Source organism: Periplaneta americana, chromosome 7 (genome assembly GCF_040183065.1).
Source record: "Periplaneta americana isolate PAMFEO1 chromosome 7, P.americana_PAMFEO1_priV1, whole genome shotgun sequence".
NCBI classification, from domain to species: domain Eukaryota; kingdom Metazoa; phylum Arthropoda; class Insecta; order Blattodea; family Blattidae; genus Periplaneta; species Periplaneta americana.
In genome coordinates this window covers 159245552-159268303 of record NC_091123.1, presented here as the reverse complement: position 1 = coordinate 159268303, position 22752 = coordinate 159245552, and the positions used below count along the sequence as shown (strand labels likewise).

The following is a 22752-nucleotide window of genomic DNA, read 5'->3' as shown; positions in this document are numbered from 1 at the left end:
GATCTTCAGGTGGCATACCTGTAGACTTCTGTAGTACCTGAAAGAACTTGTGAGAGATTCCATGCAAGGAAATGAATGTTTTCAAACACACTGGTATTTCTTCCATGTCAAATTTTAACACCCTTACTCATAAGAATACTTCCTATAATGTAATTTATAGGATGTAAAGGAATATTTCAGAAGGTCCCTCATAAAAGGAAGCACGCCTATAATTTCAGCAGCCAATGAACTTTTGTTTTTATATATGAATTTATTTTTTATGACTGTACCTAGTGCCTCTTTATTACATTATGCATTAATTGTATCAAAGCACCTAGAACAGGCCTGCACAAGGTATGCGCTCTCCGAGCCGGCTCACAGCTCATGAGCGGAATGCAGATATTAGCTGCGCTCTGTATAAGGGTGGACTGGAAGAAGGGGTGATCTCGTACAAAATATACACAAAAGGAAATACAGTACTAGTAAGAGTGTTTATGAAATGAATTCCCGTTCAGTGTTTGTAAAACTATCTTGGACTATTATGAATTAATAAAGAAATATTTATTTTACAGAAGTAATAGAAATTCTATAGCTACTTAAATGTACAATATTATTTTGTTTTATTTTTATTTATCAGTAAATCAAAACGAGGTTTTATGCTGTTGGCAGCTGAAAGGAACAGTGGCCTACTGATCATAATGAAACATCAGTTACAGATGTTCGATGTCTGCCCTTATTAAAGTTGATTATAGAAAACAGTTGCTCACAAATATAAATGTTGAGCCAAACATAGCAATCATTTTCACAGCCAGCCTGTGTAGTCGTGGATATTATTGCTAATGTTTAGTCTTGTAAAGCTCAACCAGGCTAGTAGTATTATTCAAACGATCTTTAGCCCTTATGTCACATTGAAGATCAATAAGTTCGAGCTGTAAATCGTTAAAAGTTAAATGTTACGTTCCGTCTTTTAGATTCCTACATACTGTACTGTAGCAGTAGGTAAGCAACGTGAAACAGTTACTGAGAATAGGCCTACACACTGCACTTTAATAGGTAACTGAGTGGTCGTTTCCCTCTCCTCTACCTATAGCAAGTCTACCTCATTCTGACGTATCTTCCTCTCCAGTAAACACCGCTCTCCCGCTCCGAAGGAGCGCTGTTTGTGCAGGCCTGACCTAGAGGATATTAATATTTTTCTCTTAAGAATTTATGCTCATTAAAGGCTTGATTTAAATAACTATTAGGCTATATTATAACTAGGGAAAGGGATTTGGAGTATTATAAAGAATGATGAAACGTAGTATAGATATTCGTAGCTCAGTGACTGTCAAGCGAGCTGCGTCACAGAACATGAACGAGTACAGTCCACTTCATACAAACTTACATGCAACGTGCTGTAAACGTATTTCAGAATAAACCATTGTTATAGTTTAATGACATATAGTGGCCTACATACATAATCTGCATTTCACTTTGAACTACATGCGTTTTTCCTGGCAACGCATAAGATATCAATAAACAACATTACAAATATACATAATTAAATATCAATCTCTGCGTCCTCTCGTGTCAGTGGAAATATTGATGGCTGATAGACAGTTGTCTTCTGTATGGAACTCGCCTCTGAATATGTGTGTTTTTCTGTCAGGAGCGTGTTAAATTAAAACCTTTATTTACAATATCATGATATATGATAATATGTATATATTATTTTAATATACCGAAGTACATATGATATTTCCATGCAGATATTCTGCGTCATCATACGATGAAAGAGTAATGGAACGGAGAAAAATTCTCTCCGACGCCGGGATTTGAACCCGGGTTTTCAGCTCTACGTGCTGATGCTTTATCCACTAAGCCACACCGGATACAACTCCGACGCCGTTTAGAATCGTCTCAGATTAAGCTTATTCCGTCGGATCCCGGCCAACTAGTCACTCACATCGAGTGCACCTCAGCACATATGTGGACTTCGGTCCTGCGTTCATAGACATCTATGACGTAGTGCAGAGGGCGGCCACTAGAGGGAACCCAAGGGTTGGAGCTTAATCTGAGACGATTCTAACCGGCGTCGGAGTTGTATCCGGTGTGGCTTAGTGGATAAAGCATCAGCACGTAGAGCTGAAAACCCGGGTTCAAATCCCGGCGCCGGAGAGAATTTTTCTCCGTTCCATTACTCTTTCATCGTATGATAATATGTACACAACGCACACTACAGTATTTAGAAATATATATATATATATATATATATATATATATATATATATATATATAATGTTGAACAAAATGTAGAATCAACGAAATAGTATTTTCAATTAATGCTATGTTTTGGTGATGAAGCAATTATTCCTGCTGTGCCTTGTTATAATAAATTGTAAATATCATTTTCAAATTTTCCAAACATAACTTTGCTCTTTTGCAAGGAAGGAAATTTTTTAACATGGGAAAACTCCGCTCTACATCTGAAGAGACAATTGGAGAGTACTTGAAACAAAATATATCAATTAAATTCACATGTTGAATGACGTCATTGGGACACGTGTTTGTTAGTGCATCTGAAATCCGACTAAGAATACTGTACCTATCATTTTTAATCAAAACTCTGTTCATTTTTTCACCAACACGTTTTCCTACTTCACCTTCTACTGCACTCAGCTTATTTACAATAGTACTCATAATATTTATTTGCTCAACTAATTCTACTCCTGACTGTACTAATCGAATAATGGCATCCGGTAAATATAAAAAATTTGACTTAATATCCATGACTTCTTTTTTTATTATTCTATCATTTAGCAGTTCCTGGCACATTTGAATCGTAGCCGCGTCATCAAGATCCAAAGACTGGACCACTTTCTTCACAGATTGGAGGTGATGTGCGTAATAATAATTATTGCAAGCTTCTAACCATGACCCCCATCTCATAAGAACTGGACATGGGGAAGCGATAATTTAGGGAATTGTTTCCTGAATTTTGATACTCGATCTTAGCTTTTACAAATATAGTATTTGTAAATATATAGTACACTTTCGGTATTGTACCTGCACTTCACTACGCTGAACTGCAAACCTGCATGTTGAAGTTCTTATGCGACAACTGTCCCGTTCACCTGTTGTTGACGTGCAGAGATCTGCGAATATGTCATGAAGGGGAGGACTTGGTATAAAGGGTTGTAAACAAATGGCTGTGTAGATGCCAATACTAGCTTTTACTACTCCAAATTCCGTTCCCTAATTATAACAGTTTTTTTGGTTTTCTTCTTTAACCCGATTATTCATTCTATTCTTTTACATATTAGGCCTATATTACTCTAATAATTATTAAGTTAATTAATATCGTAAATTGTATGCATTAAATAACATAGACCTTATGACTTCATCGTAACAAAGTGCTAATGCATTGCGAAGTCTTTGCAGCGGGTTATTAGTAGAGTAGGGAGGGAACAAACTCCTTGGTTGCCGCTCCTACGCGCAAGAAAAGCACAAGGAACATCATGGGCTCGAATGCTTATTCATCCTTGCCGAGTAGTCCTCATATGTTTCGGTAAAAAACACCCACGGGCTTACAGGAAACTAAGCACTCTTTCTGTTCGTACTTACTAACAAGTTTTTATTTTATTTTAGGCAAAAAAATTACTTACTATTTTATAGCGATTAACTTAAATCAAAAGAGAAAAAATATCTCACCATAAAAATAATTTCAATTTTGTAGGTACCATAAGATTACAATTATTGTAATCTTATGGTATCTACAAAATTGATTAATACAATAAATACACAGTGAGCACAAAATATTTAGAAAATTTCCTTTAATTATCCAAGGGTAGGTCTTTCACTGCAAATTCAGCATTCTCCAACCTTCCCTATTTCCTACCTTCCTCTTGGTTTAGCACCATCAATTCTGTTAACAGCCCTGTTAATTTTCCAGCCGTATTATAGTGTAGAATTTATTAATTTTGTTAGAAAATTTGGAGAGAATAAAAATGTAGCAGGAAGTCACACGGTTAAAAATAAAATAAAACGAATAAAATTTAAATAAAACAATAGTTACACTTTAATGAATTGTATTGTTACCTAACGAAGAGATTTAAAATGAATTAATTATAGCCAGTTTTCAGTGTCTTAGGGCTTCAGAATTTATCTGGAGGTTCTATTCGTAATAGCTATGAGACCAAACAACCTGTCATACCGTAATGAACAAAATCGTCGGCAAGTCTGAATAAATTTACTTCAAGAAACAGTTATTTAATTGGTTTAAATTAACTCAGTTCTTTTGTTTTAGGAATTGGCAGACTATTTGGAATGTCATGAAGAACCAGAACTAAACGAATGTGGTAGGTACACGAAAGGTTAGGCAAAAAACTAAGTATAGGCGACAGTACTGTAAATTCTGTAACGAAATATTAATTTTTGCACGATCGTGTTTTCTGTTGTACTTACAACTATTGTTGTTAGGCTTGAAAGTTAGAATTCCCACACAGAAACTTGTTGCTAGGGAAACCATTTTTCATAACACAAACCTATACTGAAATAGACCCATTAGTGCACTTATTGTTACTTAGTTACCATTACAGTGCAGTTTTTTGAAGGCTTAGAAATAATATTGCTCTAAATTTTCAATGCGAAATACTGTATGAGCTATTCCATCTCAAATCGACCGAAATGTAGAGAAAATTGACCTTGCAATTTTTAAATACAATGAAACTTTTTCTGTCTGTAGACAACTGTGGTACAATGCTTTGTGCAAAGTTTGAGGTATCAGAACTTCATAGTGTTTAAATTAAAAATATTTAAATTTATCGTATTTTCATAAAATTAACAACTTTAAACTATTGTAGCTCCGAAACTCTTTCACCCAATGATCAAAAGCATGGTTTATTTTGATACTGAGAAATTAAAGTTTATATTGACATATAAATAGATTTTCTTACTTTTTATGGAAATGGAGAAATTTAGATTTGTCCTCATTAAGACGCCTTTGCCCACGAAAAAAAAAATTAAAGTATATGGTTAGATTCCACATTGAAAGTACAAATAAACACATTTTTACTGGTGGTACGTTAATAAGAAAGTATTGAAAATATCAAATAAAATAAATAGTACGCGCGTGAACTAACGAGCTGACTGTGAGGCGGGAGCTAGCCGAGGCAAACAAGGTCAGGAGACATAAAAACACGGGGTGTCGTCTAGCAGCGCAAGGTGTGCTAGCTTTATCACAGGTTTTCATAAACACAGGAGTAAAATGACAAAAGAAAGAAGACTGCATCCAAACATTTACTCACCAAATGTTGCTATTTCTTGCAGAGGACTTCCACGTCCCTTCTGCAGAAGAATATGTATTTGCAGTTTTAAAGATATTATTGTGCAAAAAAATGTTGTACAATACACGTTTGTGAAGTACATTACTAAATCTCGGATACTGAAAAACTCGCTCTGCTAGTTTTTCAAACTTCTCCTCGATTTTGTAAAAAGCACTTCTCAACCTTGTATCGTAATATACTATTTAAATCGAACAACCTGATAATAAACTACCAAATTACATACCGGTACTTTAGTATTATATTTAAGGAATGACTTGCGAAAAACAAAAATGCTCAAATGAGTCGCCTTGAATTAAAATGTACAGGGACATCATTTTATTTTTACTTCAATTTTTATTGTACCTGAGTTTTTGAATGTACTTCACTCCCACCCCTTCTACTAGTAAACTTCCAACAATTCACGAAACAGAGCCGAGGGCGCGTAAGCAGTACTGAGTTAGTGAGTATAGTACGTTCCAGAAATATGTTCGCGTTTTCCAGTGACGAAAGAGCTTTCAATATTGAATCATATTTTCGCACAGGTACTGTCGTCCGTTTGCCTACGTCGCATCCCGGTTCTCCCCACCTGCTTCTGTTCGCCTCTCTGTAAAGTCTAGTAGCTGGGCTATCTTAGCTATTTTCTGAGAACATTAATTTCTGTTAGGACATGGGAGTCTACGTAATATTATACAAATGTTTAAAATAACTTAAATAAAAGGACCTCGTTAAGTAATTAACTGTCACGTGATTTCCCCTCTCCCTCTTTCTACGACCCTGCGACAAAACCACTTGAACGGACAGTAGATAGCATTTCTGAGTAATTTTATCTTTTCGGATCGGGCAGAAGTGAAGATTGAATTTACAGTACGTAAGGTACTCTTTTATAGAGTAGGTACAGAATTATTTCAAATGAGTTACTCGTACGAAGGACGAAACTGGTAATTGGAATTAGGTACAATAGTCTATAGTGTGATAATATGCACAAAAGAACTGAAGCCTGTATCGAAATGAACGGCCACTATTTTCAAAAATGTGTTTAAATATCCATATTATGATTATTTTTCAATTTAACTTCATTCTCTATATTGTACGCTAATGTGAAGTAACAGTACAATATACTTTGCATAATGAATACGTCCGAATGGATAGCTCAATTTGTGAGTAAAAACACTAAGTGTTAATACAGTACTGTATTTTGATTAAACAAAAACCTAATGAAAATTATCAAACTCAAAATCGCGATATTTCCTAGTTTACATAAATGGATGAACTACTTTTCTTTCCTCCTATACCTAGTAAAGTGATTCGTATTTTACGCCAGTATCATGGAACTCCAGTCGTGGAAGAGTAGCAAACGGTGTTTCCTGTTTCAATCGTTAATAGAAAGGTATAGCCAGATTAATATTAAAAATGTTAGTAAAAATAAAATGATGCCCCTGTACTTTCTCCAAATTATGAAATATGGGATTAAGATACGTTTCAGTGCAAAATTTTGCAAAGAATGTGATAAACTGCTCGTTTGGAGACAAACTGGAATTGATCTACCTTAACTTTAGTAGTAGAGTCACCGTGTGGAGTCTAACTGCACTAGTTTTTCGTCTTTTCTGACAAATCATATTTTAGGATAAAGTTCAGTTTGATTCTAGGCCACTCATATATGAAGAGTCCATTGCAAGAATGATGGATGTCACTTTCTTGTCGAAAATGAACCAAGACTGTCAATGCATAGCTTAAGACATATATAATGTACATAGAGAGTTATATGGCATTAACAATGATAGTCATTGTCCAGTAATGATCGGAAAATCACATTTAAGCTTTGACCGCTAAGCATTTCAAACTTTCAATTGCTTCTCCTGCAAAATGTATTCCAAATGACATCCATCATTCTTGCAGTGGACTCTTCATATATTAGGCCTATGTTACAATGAAATTATGTAAATTGTACGATATATTATTCGAAAATTAGTTCAAGAAACACTTGACATTAATATTATTTTATTTTATTGAAGATCTTGAGGAGGATGGTTTCAGTTCGGAACATCCATACTTCCACTGCTTCGTTGCTGATGCACCGCCTTCTCTAGCTGCTGACAGTGATCAGCACGTGTTAGTTGGATATGCAGTGTATTACTACACCTATTCCACCTGGAAAGGGAAGTCAATCTACTTGGAAGACATATATGTCATGCCTGAATACAGGAAACACGGCTTAGGATCAGCACTGTTCATGAAAGTTGCAGAGGTAAGCAAAAGATAATATGCGTGAAACATAATACAGTAGGACTCCAATTTAGAGGAATATCTTGCAAAGCCTGAGACGATGCATTTCGAGCAGCAATACCCCTGCACTCATTCAGATGTTATTGTAGATGCAATAAAGAAGGACATAGAATAACTATTAAACGAACCTGTTCTTTATTAATATGAACCCGTTCTATTATTATTATTATTATTATTATTATTATTATTATTATTATTATTATTATTAGCATGTAGTTAAGTAGACAATACCAAAACAGTCTACTTATTCCTTTATAGGGATTATAAAAAAATTCCTTCCATAAATAAAATATACATCTCTTTAAACAGAATAAAACGTAAACATAATATTTTCGCAATTTCAACAAACAAATCAATAAATAACAAATATATTTCCATGAACACTTGTTCAAACACTTATTTCGTGACAAAATAATTATAAAATTAATTACATAATAATCTCTGAAAATTATCCAGCACTTCATTGTTCACCTTGTGTTGAGATCTGGCGAATGCCATGACGTACTTTAAAATTTCTTAACCATCCATTGCTAGCGTTAAGTGTTGTATCACCACCAAGTTTATTGTTAATTTCACTGGCTTTTACACTCAGTATTTCACCTGACACAGGAATTCCCTCACTTCTCTTTTGCTTGAACCATTCAAACGTTTCATTCTCTAATTTATTGTTATCAGGAAGTTTCATAGATATTTTTTTCTTCTTTACATTACCCTCTTTGTTTTTCAGTTCTGCAAAAGCATTTATTTTTTCACTGTCACTTTTTATCCTATATACAACAGATAAGGTTAGATTACATCGCTTAGCAAGTTCACTTATTTGTTCACCATTTTCTATTGCAGCAATAACCTGCAGTTTTTCCTCTAGGCTCAGTCTTGTTCCCTTCCCTGACATCTTTATCGTGTATCGAGTACTCGTGTACACGACAGCAGCGTCGCATGAACTGAACCAACCCTGCTTGCAAGTTAAATGCTCCCTCCTCTAAATTGGAGTCCTACTGTACGCATAATTATAATAAGCATGTGGTTCTTCGAAGATGCTGATGCTTCCGGAATCAGAACAATACACTTATCACTTCTAGATGATCAGTGGCGCCAACTTTTGGAAACATTGGGTGGGCTCAAACACGAGTTGTAAGTTAATAGTACATTATGCAACGAGCCCATAATGGTAGTAATTAAGACGCGAGTTTGTTTATGAAACGAGCGCAAGCGAGTTTCATAATTTTCATACGAGCGTCTTAATTACCATTATAGGCAAGTTTCATACGACTTTTTATGTTCGACCATATTTCTAACTTGAAATTATTAATAGGTATTCATGTTATTCTTATCTGACTGGGGAGCGGAACTGACCTTGTGCAATATCTCATAAATTGTGAGATGTGCGCAGACGCGAAAGTATTGATTTTTTTTTCCGAGAAACAATTGTCATTGACCTTGATATAATATAGAGAGTAAAATAAACATTAATCTTGATATAACCTTGAAATTTATTTAGACATTGAAAAACGAGATGACAAATTAATTTATTTGAATATTATTTGCAATTAACGCTAATTATTATAGTAATAGAATATAACCTTCTGCGACAGTATTGGATTTCCATCCTCCGTGATGTTTCGCTAGTTGCATATACGAGAATAATCGATACTTGCGCTTTCATATTGCTACAATGGTGTTTTCTGATTGGTGGAACACCTGAACTTTAATGAATAGGTGTACTTTAATGAGGTCCATTAAAGGGCTGCTACCAGGTGTATAATTACTACATTTCGGCATGGTCGAGCATAAAATAAATAAATCTCATAAATAATAATAATAATAATAATAACAATACGACAAATTATTGAGTGGCCTCGGGCTTATGTAAGTTGGCGCCACTGTTAAGATGATTCAAATGGCACGTCAACATTATTGAATGATGTCGATGTGCATTCAATATCAGCTGAGTTTTCACAAGGGGATGTGAAACTAGTTCCGGGAAGAACGCTCGCGACAACATCGTGACACTGCAGATGCGAAGAAATATTTGCCAATATGAAATTTTCACTAACCTCACGAGAATCACTACGCGACTTTTTGCTAAAAAAATTGTAAAATTCAGCTTTGCAGTCGCTTAGACATATAAAAAAATCCGGAACGATAATGTAAAATTTATATTAAAAATATGAACTATCAAATGCACAAAACATTAAACGAACGTTTCAAACGGGTGAACACTACTCTTAAAATGAGTTTAAAATCAACAATGCACAATATTATTTTAATATCTGAACTGCAGAAATGTCAAAACAATCTTTTCAATACGTTGGTGTTCAGGTAATAGTAATATGCGTTACAAGAGCGGTATGTTGAAGTTTTCATGTTCGAGGAAAAGTGTGAAAAAGCGAAATGTAGTTGAGCTTTTTTAATTTCCGAGAATTGAAAGAAAACATACCGCTCGTGTATCGTACATTATTTTGTGCGAACATCGTTTATTACATACCTGAGAGAGGAATTCATAATTAGTTGCAATGAAATCTCCATCTTGGTTTCTGTTCAATGACGGAAAATTTGCAAAACAAAAATATCTATCTTCAACATTGTTGCTTTAAAATGTTTTCTGTGTTTACTATACTCCAGCAGGCCGTGATATACGTCTGTCTTTTTTTCCCCCAGTCTATGATGAGTCTGGAATCTTGTTGATTTTTTCACGGCTTCCTTAATGTTACTTGCATCACGAATGCAGTAACTTTAGTGGAGTTGTAGAGTTTACTTAATTTTTGCAAATATTTAAAAACAATAATTAACAGTGCAATTTAGGTGAAATTGCAGTGGTAAGTTTCCAATTTATAATTATTACTATATTGAACGCCTCTAAAAATAATATGTTAAAAGCCTAAAGCAGTAAAATCAATAGGTCACTTAAGCGGTAAGAAGAGGGAAATTGTTATGTGTGTTAGGTTGGGAATACTGAATGTGGAATTTTAGACTTTCCGCGGATTGGTTTTGTGCGGAAACCAAGCAAATGCGCACGATCTCGCACAAAAGAATTTTTTTTTCAGAAACAGTTATAATTAAATTTTAACACATTATTATAAATTACTTTATACGAAGGAATGTTGGCTAAACATAATTGTCAAAAAACATATATTCACGTTTTGTAATTAAAATTTAACCAATTACAGCAAAAAATTCACATTAAAAAAATGACGGTTAAGCTCTTTTACGTGAACACTATCAATATATTTCACGAGTTAAATTTCATATTGTGTCGGCTTCATTTTATTACAAGATCGGTACTAGGCGGTGAAGACAGCATTGTTATAATTCGAATGTGCCGCAGCACTAATTGTAAGTAGAGGGATTATACTGAAGGAGGGTAGGAGGACTATGCCTTTTGTCGATGTAGATTTTGTAACACTGACAGTGAAAAATTAGAGAATGGAAAACGGTTATGGATTTTAAAATACTCACTCTAAATATGTAATTTTTTAAGTTCATTGGAGAATTCAAAATCCCGTAACCCCATTGCGTACACCACTGGTCCGTATACTTTTTCATATGGCATTGCGCAGGGCACATTACGCAATAAATATGTATTTTAGAAATAGTTTTAAGTTTCTTCAAGTTTAGAAGCAATATTATTATTACTATTATTATTATTTTTATTATTATTATTATTATTATTATTATTATTCATTTTCTTTTTATTTAACGACGTTCGCAACTGGAGAGGTTATATCAGCGTCGCCGGTCTGCCGGAATTTTGTTATTTTACATGCCAGTAAATCTATTGACATGAGCCTTTCGCATTTAAACACACTTAAATGCCATCGACCTGGGCCAGGATCGAACCCGCAACCTCGAGCACCGAAGGCCAGTCCTATACCAACTACGCTCCGTGGCCGACATTATTATTATTATTATTATTATTATTATTATTATTATTATTATTATTATTTGGTTCCGAACCTTAGGTATAGTGTTGAGGTAGGTCTACCGTAATTCGGTAAAAGTCAAAACATTTCATTGACTTCATTATCAACCATGGCTGTTTTTAATTATTCCCGTTACCATAGGAACAATTGTAGATGATTTGTTTTCGTTGTATGTCAAAAAATAACTTGTGTCAAATCTTTTTATAAATCATTTCAAATCATTAAAAATGTAACAGTTTACAAATTTAATGTCGAAATAACGGACATGAATATGGCATATGATCGATGCTAATGGCGGCTGTAATTTTGAACAGTTTTTATAACTTTTTGAAGCCATTTTCATGAAATCTGAATAACTGTATAACCAACAAAATTAAATAGGCACGTACTTCTCACGTGGCCATTCTTTGGAAACCTAAATTCTTTCATATTGCTATATCTGGTTACAGAAGTAGCTATTTCCGGACACTGCTTTATTAAGAAAAAAATGTTTTTTTACGTGCCCTCTATCACATCTGAAAATTAGGAAAAGTTACTCTTAAACATTCTGTATACAAACAAATAAGCACATAATAGTATATTTAGGGACACACACAGAGTAATACATATAGACTACTAACGCGTACAGTCTTGGACACAAAAATTGCCGAACTCCTTGTAGCGTGATTTGTCTAACAAGCATTCTCATGAGGGTAGATAAAAAAAGTTAACCTTTTTTTCTTGCACCATGTTAATAATGTTAAAACAAGTGCTTACACAAATTTTGACCACCCGAGCGCAATTACGAATGCCATAAAAATGTTTCCCTAGGGCCGTTTACAAAAAGAAAACACAATTTCATTAAAAAATTTTATTGGAACAAACACAGCAATTATTGAGCTATTTTTCAACATATTCTCCACCGTAATTGAGACATTTGTCATAGCAGGGGATCGACAGGGAGGTGCAGACGGCTGTCACACACTGATTCCCATCCCAGGCAGCAGACTTCTACGACATTGCGATACAGTGTTGCCAACTCTGAATTCCATTTACCGCTGCACAAGCTTAAAAAAACCGCTAAACTGTAGTTAAAAAACTCCAGATTTTTCTTAACATACCATTTCCAAATTTGAAATACAAACTATATAGTTGAGGAACTGCAGAATTTCAGGTTTCAAATTTAAAAAAATTCTAATATTTATAATACCCTGGAAATTGAAATAACGCTCATCTCTGCCCAGAAGTGTTGTGAATGGCAATATTATGTTGTCGAACAACATAAAAACACTCGCTACTCTTTTTGTGTGTATAATTATCGGCATGAGTAATTGAATCTGAATATTTTGCATTTAATATCACCTTATACCATTTACATCGAGCATTCGAACTATCACCGGTAACTTCTTCCACACAATCTTTCGATACATTTTTTTTCACACTTCTCTAAACTTTTGAACGTATGTAGTTTTGTGCGGCATATTTCTTCAAAATTGAATGAAGTAGATCAAGATTATACTGGACTCTTCGGAAATAATCACATTCACAATCACACCAGTCGGTTCGAAATCTGATTTCACACTGAGCTGGGGCCTGTTTCTCAAAACTCATGGACTAGTAATACTAGTCTGTACAGTAGTAATATTAGTTTATTTTACAAGTCTGTGTTTCTAGAAACTACAAGGGTAAAGTAGTAGTTACCAGTTCACAGACTAGTAATATTGGTCGATTTCACCAGTTCATAAGTGATTCTGTTTCTCAAAATGCTAATCTAGTTGATTACACTAGTATTCAACAGGAATATTCCTACAAGACTCTAAAGACTGGTGATTTCTATATTATCAGTTACCAGTGACAACCTTTCTCAGATAAAACAAAATATTGTAGTTATTTTCTTTTAATATCTGGTTTGGTGATTCCGAATGAAGTCATGAAGAAGTTGTGAGAAGAGCTAAAACTGTATCGAGAAAGAACAATTATTATTCCTTTACGGGAGCATTGTTTAAATATAATGAACGGTTTAAGTAAAGTACTGAAAAGCTTGAAAAGTTGTTAAATATAGTGGAACCTGCCATAACAAGACAGCAAAGCTTCAAATACAAATTGCTCTACAAATCGGGATGTTGATTATTTTCCAATGCCATCTAGTCTTTCTGTCCTAGACCAGCAACACTTGCAGAATTTTTTCCTAATAATCTAATACCAATTCATCAACTAATTTTTACTAACTTTCCTCCTCCACTGCCAGTTCTTCTGACATTGTCAACTTTAACCTACAAATTAAATATATAACGACAATAATTTATGAATAGATAAAATGTAAAACAAAAAAAATTAGCGAATTTTTCATCAAGTCATAAGTGGCATTCATGTCGGCAGTAGACCCACTAGCTACATCATATGTTCAAATTACGATACTGTGAACTTGAATTGGTACTTATCAAAATGGCTTTCTTAATGTTGGGCCAGTAAGTGTCCCTAACGTATGCATAATCTTTGTTCTGAGGTATGAGTTCCATAGCCTCACACATTACAACACTTTTTGTCCATTCGTTTATTTCATCATTTTTTGTTAACATGCTTGAAAAAGCACCGAATAATAATCCTTTGATTCATTAATCATATTGAGTATAGTTAATTTGCTTTCAACTGATGGAATTTCAACCGAAAAGAGAAATCGAAATCACAATACAAACAACTTAGCCTTCTAACCTCAAATAACACTACCGGTACCTACCAATGACTATAAACAAATGACTCAATCAGCTGACTAGTGAAACAGATCATGTGACTAGTGAAAAATTGTCACAAGTTACTAGACTGGTAAAATAGTTTGAGAAACAGAATCTACTATAGCTGGTGAAATATACTCTGGTAACTAGTAACTGGTGAACTACTAAACTAGTATTTTTGAGAAACAGGCCCCTGGAGACATTCCTGCCAACAATAAGTTTTAAAAATATCTGTGTTACATAAACTATAATGCGGAATGATAAATTAAATAATATATCATATATCATGAATGAAAATAATAGTTCAGTTCATTATCTATTCTTTATGATTAAATACATCAATTAATTTACATTAAATTAAGAGGTCAACGAGTGCGGAATACTTTATTTGTACAACAACAATGGATGAGGCAGGAAATGGACGTGGTTGCACCAAATAGAGTTCACATAAAACGTTGATATTGTATATTCGCACAATGAAAAAGTGTGTTAATACTATACTAAACTCTGGTTTATGATTAACTAACATTGTCCGCAAGTACATATAAAAAATTACAACATCTTTACAGAAAAACAATTTAAAATATCATCTCTCTACTTGGAATCATAAAAAAACGCCAAATAAATAGCTAGCCGCTGACGGTAAAATTCTGTAGCTGACCATAGTCCTGAAAACACCAGATTTAGCTACAAAACCACTGATTTGGCAACACTGCTGCGATATGAAAGTTGATCTCACGGCATGACAAATGTCTCAGTTCCGGTGGGGAATATGTTGAAAAATAGCTCAAATTGATGTAGGCCTATATGTGTTCCAAAAAATCTTTTCATGAAATTATGTTTTCTTTCTGTAAAGAACCTCAGGGAAACTTATTTTTACGGTCCTCGTAATTGCGCTCGAGTGGCCAAAATTTGTGTAAACACTTGTTTTGACATTATTAATACGGTGGAAGAAAAAAGATCAACTTTTTTATCTGCCCCCATGAGAATGTTTGCTTGTGAGTTCACTGCTGGCAGCGCCTGATTCACACGACTTGGGAAAGAATGTTTACTTTGCATCTAATTTACCCCTTTAATATATCTTTGTTATAGATTAGTTACAACACTTCATCTATAAACCGGCAGAAAAAAGGAAGGGAAAGTTGAGCGGAGTCGTGTATAAGAAATTCGTTCACATGTAAATCTAAGCTCTCACGAAATCAACCGAAGTCTTCCGAAGGGAACTTGGCGCATGGTATAGTGAGGGTCACATAAGAACAGTTCCTAAACAGCAAGTATTGCCGTCTTGTCAGTGTTGCCAACTGTTGCCAGATATCACACGATCCTACGTACTAAATGACTTATTTACTTACCGTACTTTATGTTAGAAGGTTATTATTCTAAATAATTCAATAATTTGTAACATATTTTCGTAGGCAAACTATACGTGAAAGGGAACAACATGTCAAGTATTTTGTCTGGCAATACGAAATCCATTGGTTTGACTAAACAATTGACTCACGATACCTAACCTAAAAATGTATTTTGTTATTTCAGAAAGGTTACAAGACTGGCTGTAGCAGAATGGATTTTCTTGTCCAGGCGCGAAGTCCAGCTGGAGAATTCTATAAGAATAAGGGTGCCATTGATATGACAGATACAGAAGGTTGGCACCATTATAGATTATGCCGAGAAGAAATGGAAGACCTCTCTAATAAGATGAATGGTACCATTACTGAAAATGCATGTAATGGAATAAGCAAAGAGCTACAATGAGTATAAGAACACTAATTGTGTCAATATTTCTGTTATTATTTATGTTAGTATCCGCAGATTATTTAAATGTTATTATATATAGGCCTATATAAACCAACATCTGAGCTGGTAATATTTTTATAGCATTTAATATGGCTCTTGATGTTTCAAACTTATACCACAGTCTTGTATATAATTCACGAAGCTCAATACGTAATAAATATGCATCCATAGATAGTTGCTGACCACTAGGATCGCTACTATCACCTCATTACGGTACAGACAATGCGAAACAGTACCGGCACAGTCTATTGTTTCTAAAGTCGACGGCAATTCGGAAGGCGGTAGTCTGCTAGCGTTTGCGTCGAGATAGATGGAGAGAGCAAGGCAGCGTACAACATTGCCACATCGTACTTCACGCGCACATGCAACACAAATAGCGCAGGAGAGAATTTAAATTATCGAAAGACAATAATGACCTTAGTCCTTGATTACTGTAAGCATGACACCAAACAAACCCTCTTTCCTTCGCTAACAATATTCTTTGCACGGTTCTCAATCCCACACCATACGCTTCTTGCACGTTGGCAACGTTGCAACCAGCATCAAGATGGCTGTTAGCGTTCTGCTCGTCGACGTTTTTAAAATAATATACACCTTAAACACTATTTTCCGCGCCTGCCAGTGCAATACTTGTCGTTTCACAGTCTCTTCTTCCATTTACTTATCTTAAACACACACAGTAAACGTTAGTTTTACTTATTCAATGTATTGAAACACTCACACGTGAACAAACGAACTCGGGAAGTACTTGTTATAGACTGATTCTGATTGGTTCTGCTGTACAAGCTTGTGACGTCACATACCAGAAATGCTACGGCGCATATAGCAGCCGACCGCCTTCCGAACTGCCGTCTAGTCTAGTACCCTCAAAACTCAAGCTTCGTGACTATATACTAGACTGTGCTTATACTGTAAGTTAATCAATTAGACTAGAGCAAAGCTCGGCAAAATGATTATCATGACGACAAGTGTTGTGCAGTGGCGTAGCATGAAATTTTGAGCAGGGGAAGCTAACTCAAGTTGTCTTTCATGTATGGGGAAATGTATTGCGTCTTAAAATAAATAGTAGTCGATGTCAAGTCAGCAGTCCGAAGATTGGTTGGAACCTCATAAGTAACACCAATAAGGCATCACCTCAAATGGTAGTAAAATATGATTTCATGGTTTACACATATCTCTGTAGACACATACAGTACGTATAATTTAACATTAGCTCACTCCCTGTCATATTTAGAAAAACCACAATATTAACGGTCAATAGATACAGTGTTAGTAAAATTACATCAATCAACGTTAAAAGCCACCGTCATAGCTCTGTCGGCTAAGGCGCTTGTCTGCCGATCCGGAGTTGTGTTCGGGCGCGGGTTCGATTCCCGCTTGGGCTGATTACCTGGTTGGGTTTCTTCCGAGGTTTTCCCCAAACGTAAGGCAAATGTGAGGTAATCTTTGGCGAATCCTCGGGCCTCATCTCGCCAAATACCAGCTTGCAATCACCAATCCCATCGACGCTAAATAACCTCATAATTGATACAGCATCGTTAAATAACCAAGTAAAAAAAATCAGCGTTAAAATCTTTATCAGAAGATTATTTTTGACTACATAAATTAGTGTCAGGAACTGTTATTTCAGTCATTATTTATTATATCAGCTACAGTGCACACTAACACTTCAACTGAACACAACTCACGAAAGGGATAACTTGGAAGCTAATTCTTTCCAATGCTAAAGCTAGCTTCTTGCGAGCCTTGCGACCAGGGTAGTTTAGTTAGAAAGGGATGGAAAATCTGCGGTGTGCATTACATAGAAGAATGTGTGAAAGAAACGAGTCTGTGGAGGGGATTGTAAGCTGGTGTGTGCAGACTTCATGTTTACTGCTGCATCACAAATCATCCTGAACTGCCGCATCACAACGTTTAAGGCGTACTTATAAATTGTATTAAAATTAATAAATAATTATGTTCATAAACTGCAGTTTATTATGGAGTTATTAACTGGGGAAGCTGAGCTTTTTAGCTTACATTGACGCTACGCCACTGGTGTTGTGACACTTGTGACGTCATTGAATGCAACCCACTGGCAGTACTGTAGTAGTTTTATTACTTCGCACTGTCCAGAAAGGGAGCACTAACTGCTAGCATAGTAAGCATTCTTAATTACTATCTCATAAAGCTGAATGTCAAGAGCTGTGCCAAGTAGTTTAAACATTTAATTTTTTCTTCAAGAACATAAACGTAACTTATAGAGTAGAGATCTGCAATATTATTTAAGTGGATATGTTCCTGCTAAAAATTCGCTATTTTTTTTAGTTATATCTACGAGGGCTATTCATAAAGTAACTTCCGTTTATTTTTCACAAACCTGTGAATGACGTTACAGGATTGGGTTACAATACGTTTGAAAGTATACACTCTAATTTATTTTTCCACATAGTTTCCAGTCACATTGAGACACTTGTCGTAGCGTTTGACGAGCTTTGAAATTCCGCAATCGTAGAATTCGGCCGCCTGCGACTGAAGCAAACCTACGACGCTGGTTTTCAACTCTTCGTCATCGTCAAAGGGTTCCGAGCCAAGCCACGTCTTCATGTGCATGAAGAGATGGTAATCGCTAGGCGCCAAATCTGGGCTACAGGGAGGATGATCCAATACTTTCCAGTTGAACTCTTGAATTTGGTCGCAGTACGACGCGCTGTATGCGGCCGGGCGTTGTCATGCAGGAAAATCACCCCAGGGTTCAACATGTCACGACGTTTGTTTTGAATGGCCCTTTTCAAGTTTGTTAATGTGTTACAGTAACGCTCGGCGTTAATGGTGGCATTCCTCTCCAAGAACTCCACTAGCAAAATTCCTTTTGTGTCCCAGAAGACAGTTGCCATGAGTTTCGTCGTGGAAAGTGTTTGGCGACACTTGTGGGTTTTTTTCGGCGAGTGAGTATGGCCCCACTGCATTGATTGAAGCTTTGTTTCTGCATTCACATACCGCACCCAAGTCTCATCTCCTGTCACAATCTGATCGAGAAAAGCACCACATTTTGCGCCTAGCGATTACCATCTCTTCATGCATATGAAGACGTGGCTTGGCTCGAAGCGCTTTGACGATGACGAAGAGTTGAAAACCAGCTTCGTAGGTTGGCTTCAGTCGTAGGCGGTCGAATTCTACGATTGCGGAATTTCAAAGCTCGTCAAGCGCTACGACAAGTGTCCCAATGTGACTGGAAACTATGTGGAAAAATAAATTAGAGTGTTATACTTTCAAACGTATTGTAACCCAATTCTGTAACGTCATTCACAAGTTTGTAAAAAATAAACGGAAGTTACTTTATGAATAGCCCTCGTATGTAAAAAAAAATAATCTCGAAATCCATGTTAATATTATCACTTTCCTATTTTTATTTACTTCCGTTAAATATTAGGTTCACAAGCAGACTGGCCAAAATTTCTATTTGTAATTTATTTTTCCTGTTTGGAGGAAGTACCGAAATATGCGGTAGAAATAGGTCATTATATTACTGTATTAATAGTGCATTTAAATGTTTAATATTGCTGTGTGTTAGTATTAGGCTAATATGACTTTTTATCTCTGAAATTAAAATTTTTCATAGTTGCTAAGACAATACAAAATTACGTATATCATAGCATATTATCAAGGAAGAAGAGAAAAAAAGTTCTCTAAACAATAAGTTCAGACTGCATCTGACAGTTAAGAAGGGAAGTGTATCAGCAGATACAGACTTTCTTTTATTTTTTATGTCATATTCAGTGGTTAAGTGTTTATTGTGTTTGTCATTTATAAGGAGCGGATTCCTATGTAATTAAATATTATTTTTGCGTGTGATAAAACACAATTAACAAAGTTAAAAATTCCGAACATGAAGTTTCAAGTTTAAAACCCGAATTTTATTTTACATAAAAGCACATATTTTCACAAAAAAATTATGTAAATACATATTTTCAGAAACTCTATTATAAACACATAAATCTTGGAGTTTTTTTACTTAAATATTTTTTTTACAAGAACTTTTAAATATTTTAAAACTAAATCAATTATATCACTCAGAAGTACGTTATCTTTTTAAGAATTCTTGGTTTCTTCGTGTTTCTAAGCTCTGTGTGGTGTATCCGTGATCCATTTTCGTAATAGTATCGCCTCAAGTTCTGAGAACTGCTAGGCAGCATATCAGTGTTAAATATTATTAGAGAATAAATTAACATGGACAAGGAGGAGAGATCTTGCAACACATAATTAGAAATGTTTATTGTTGCTGAAGTTGATTTCATTCCACGCTTTGTTTGTGAAACAACAGATAAGAGCTCGGGTATGAACATTATTTAATTTAAACAAATCTCTCGCCTCTCGCTCATGTCTATCAAGTAAGGCAATATATCTTCTTGTGATTCCCTGTTATCGGGCTTCGTCAATCGATATACTGAAAGATGGTTATTTAAAAAACGATTTGGCTTTCCTATTAGCAAATTTAAGATTTTTGTGTGACACCATAAAAAACTCGAAACATCCAAAAATCTGTTGTCTGAAACAGGGAGGTGCGTGCCGTGGAAATTAAACTAGACTCGCTACCAGGTTCAGAAGCACAATTACTAACGGACAAATTCCAGGATGTGTTTGGGAAAAACAGTGGATTTAAAAAAAATGTGTAAAGTTGCTCAAGTATTGGAGGATGTGCCTGTAGGTGAAATTGACGGTGTATGTGTTTGTGACATTCCTCTCTTTAAATGTGCACGTCTGACGTCCTGTGATGTGGAAAGATCGTTTTCACAGTATAAGTCGTTGTTCAGAGATAATCGGCATGCATTTGTGATGGAGAATTTGGAGATGACCTTTGTTGTTCACTGCAATTCTCGGCCAACTACTAGCACTCAAGTGTGATTGGTGAGTACCTAGTAACATTTTTTTTCAAGCTAAGTTAGGTCTTTTTGTCATATTAAAAAAAATATATTTTTATTTTTAGGAAATATTTTCGTACTTTTTAGCACATAAAAAATAAATATACTTAAATTTTTTAGTACATAAAAATCCGCTCCCTAGTCATTTAAATCCAGAATTGAGCGAATTCAAAGTCGATTTGAGTTTTAAAGGCGATCACAGAAGTCCTTAGTCTGGCTTTGTTCGGAAGAAAAGTAAACTAGAAGTTTTATATTACTGATAGATTTATGGCTCGTGAAAGAAAAATGTCCGCCAAGAAGAGAATTACAGGCAAAATTTAGCAATTATTTTTCGCGCATATGTCAAAAGTTAAAGCTGCTAAGTCATCATCATTTTCGCCTAACGCCCTATCTTAGGGGGCTATGAATTTCGACTAACATATGGCTTCACCTCAGATATGGAATTGTTTACACTGCCAGACTTGTAGACTGCAGGAATATCTTGTTAACCATGTCTTTTCTTAAAGATGAACTAATCGATTGTTCATCATTTTATATTCATGAAGACTGCACTCTTATTAAATATTTATGTAAAGAAGATAAGATATAGATACAGCAGTATTCTATACTGTTTTCGCTGTAAGAAAGATCCTAATGTAAACACAAGCACGTGGCTGTCATACCCGTGATTGGCTCACAGTCGAAACACTCACACGACGCAGGAAAATATAGTCCGTATTTGGAAACTATCATCTTGTATTATTTGAAAATAAAAAATTGAATTCTAGTTGTTAAATACAATGAAACATATAACTTCACTCATATGTAAAACGATATGTAAAAGGAAAGGTACTTTTATATTTTGTTATGTACTATGAACGCGGATGAATACAAACAGTAACACCGAGGTAGTCTGTTCTTGTAACAAGGTGGCGTCACTTGAGCTCGTAGTTGTTCACGTAAGCACGTGGTACTAAAGTATAGCTTGTGCATCCTCGATGGGTTTGGTTATTAATCATGAGTAGAAACCCTCTCAAAAGCGAAGAAAAACAAATAGTCTTAAATGTATATAATAAGTTATGTGAGTTTTACTTACAGTAATTATAAAGTAAATGTTTCCTAAACAAATGAATGCATAGTAGTGAGGTTAGGCCTACTTGACGAGTAATGGGAAATGTTTAACATGAAACAGAATGTACAACAGTAGGCGGGAACACGTACTGAGAATCTATGGCGCCAAACAGAGGCCAATGAAGCCTCACTTCAGTCACATGCTATTGTTTATATTAGGATTTTTCTTATAGCGACAAATTGCGTACGGTATAGTTTTAATAGCAGTATAGTATTTAGAATTCAAAGTCAGTATTAATTTGTATTGAGGAGGCCTACGTAAATGCATTTCTTTGCTAGTGATAGTGATTACAGTACATAGCCATCCATTTTAATATACTTCACAATTTATAATCCATATTGTATTTAACATGCAAACCAATAACAATTGAATCGTTCATCTGAACAAGACTGTATCTGACAAACACTATTTTACAGCAGACCAAAATATCTGCCGTACAGTGGCGAAAAATGTGATATTTGTAAATTTCAAACCCATCTTAAGCGCATGCACTGCATGAATGTCAGTTGTCTTGCTTAATCGGCCGTTTACACGATATTCTACATTACAACATTAACAGCACGTGTCATGATTTACATTTTCCATGTTGCTCGGCATCTTTCACAATAGTTTTTTTTCGTTGTAAGTAAAATAGTTTGAATTAATGTTATTAATTTGTTTTTATGCTCTATGTATACATAATATCTGATGGCGTGGAAGAGAAGGCCTGATGGCCTTAACACAATCAGAATAAATAAATGTATTTAT

At 35.1% G+C, this 22752-nt stretch overlaps 1 protein-coding gene across 1 annotated transcript in view; it reads left to right on the top strand.

The window, feature by feature from the left end:
* LOC138703644 (thialysine N-epsilon-acetyltransferase-like) overlaps positions 1-18503 on the top strand; it is a 30806-nt gene extending 12303 nt beyond the window's left edge. Inside the window, exons 3-5 of the mRNA XM_069831701.1 lie at positions 4265-4316; positions 7295-7527; positions 15733-18503. Of these exons, the coding sequence (XP_069687802.1) occupies positions 4265-4316; positions 7295-7527; positions 15733-15951 (504 nt within the window). The 3' untranslated portion in view covers positions 15952-18503. The remainder of the gene's footprint in view (positions 1-4264; positions 4317-7294; positions 7528-15732) is intronic.
* The last annotated feature ends 4249 nt before the right edge of the window (positions 18504-22752 follow it).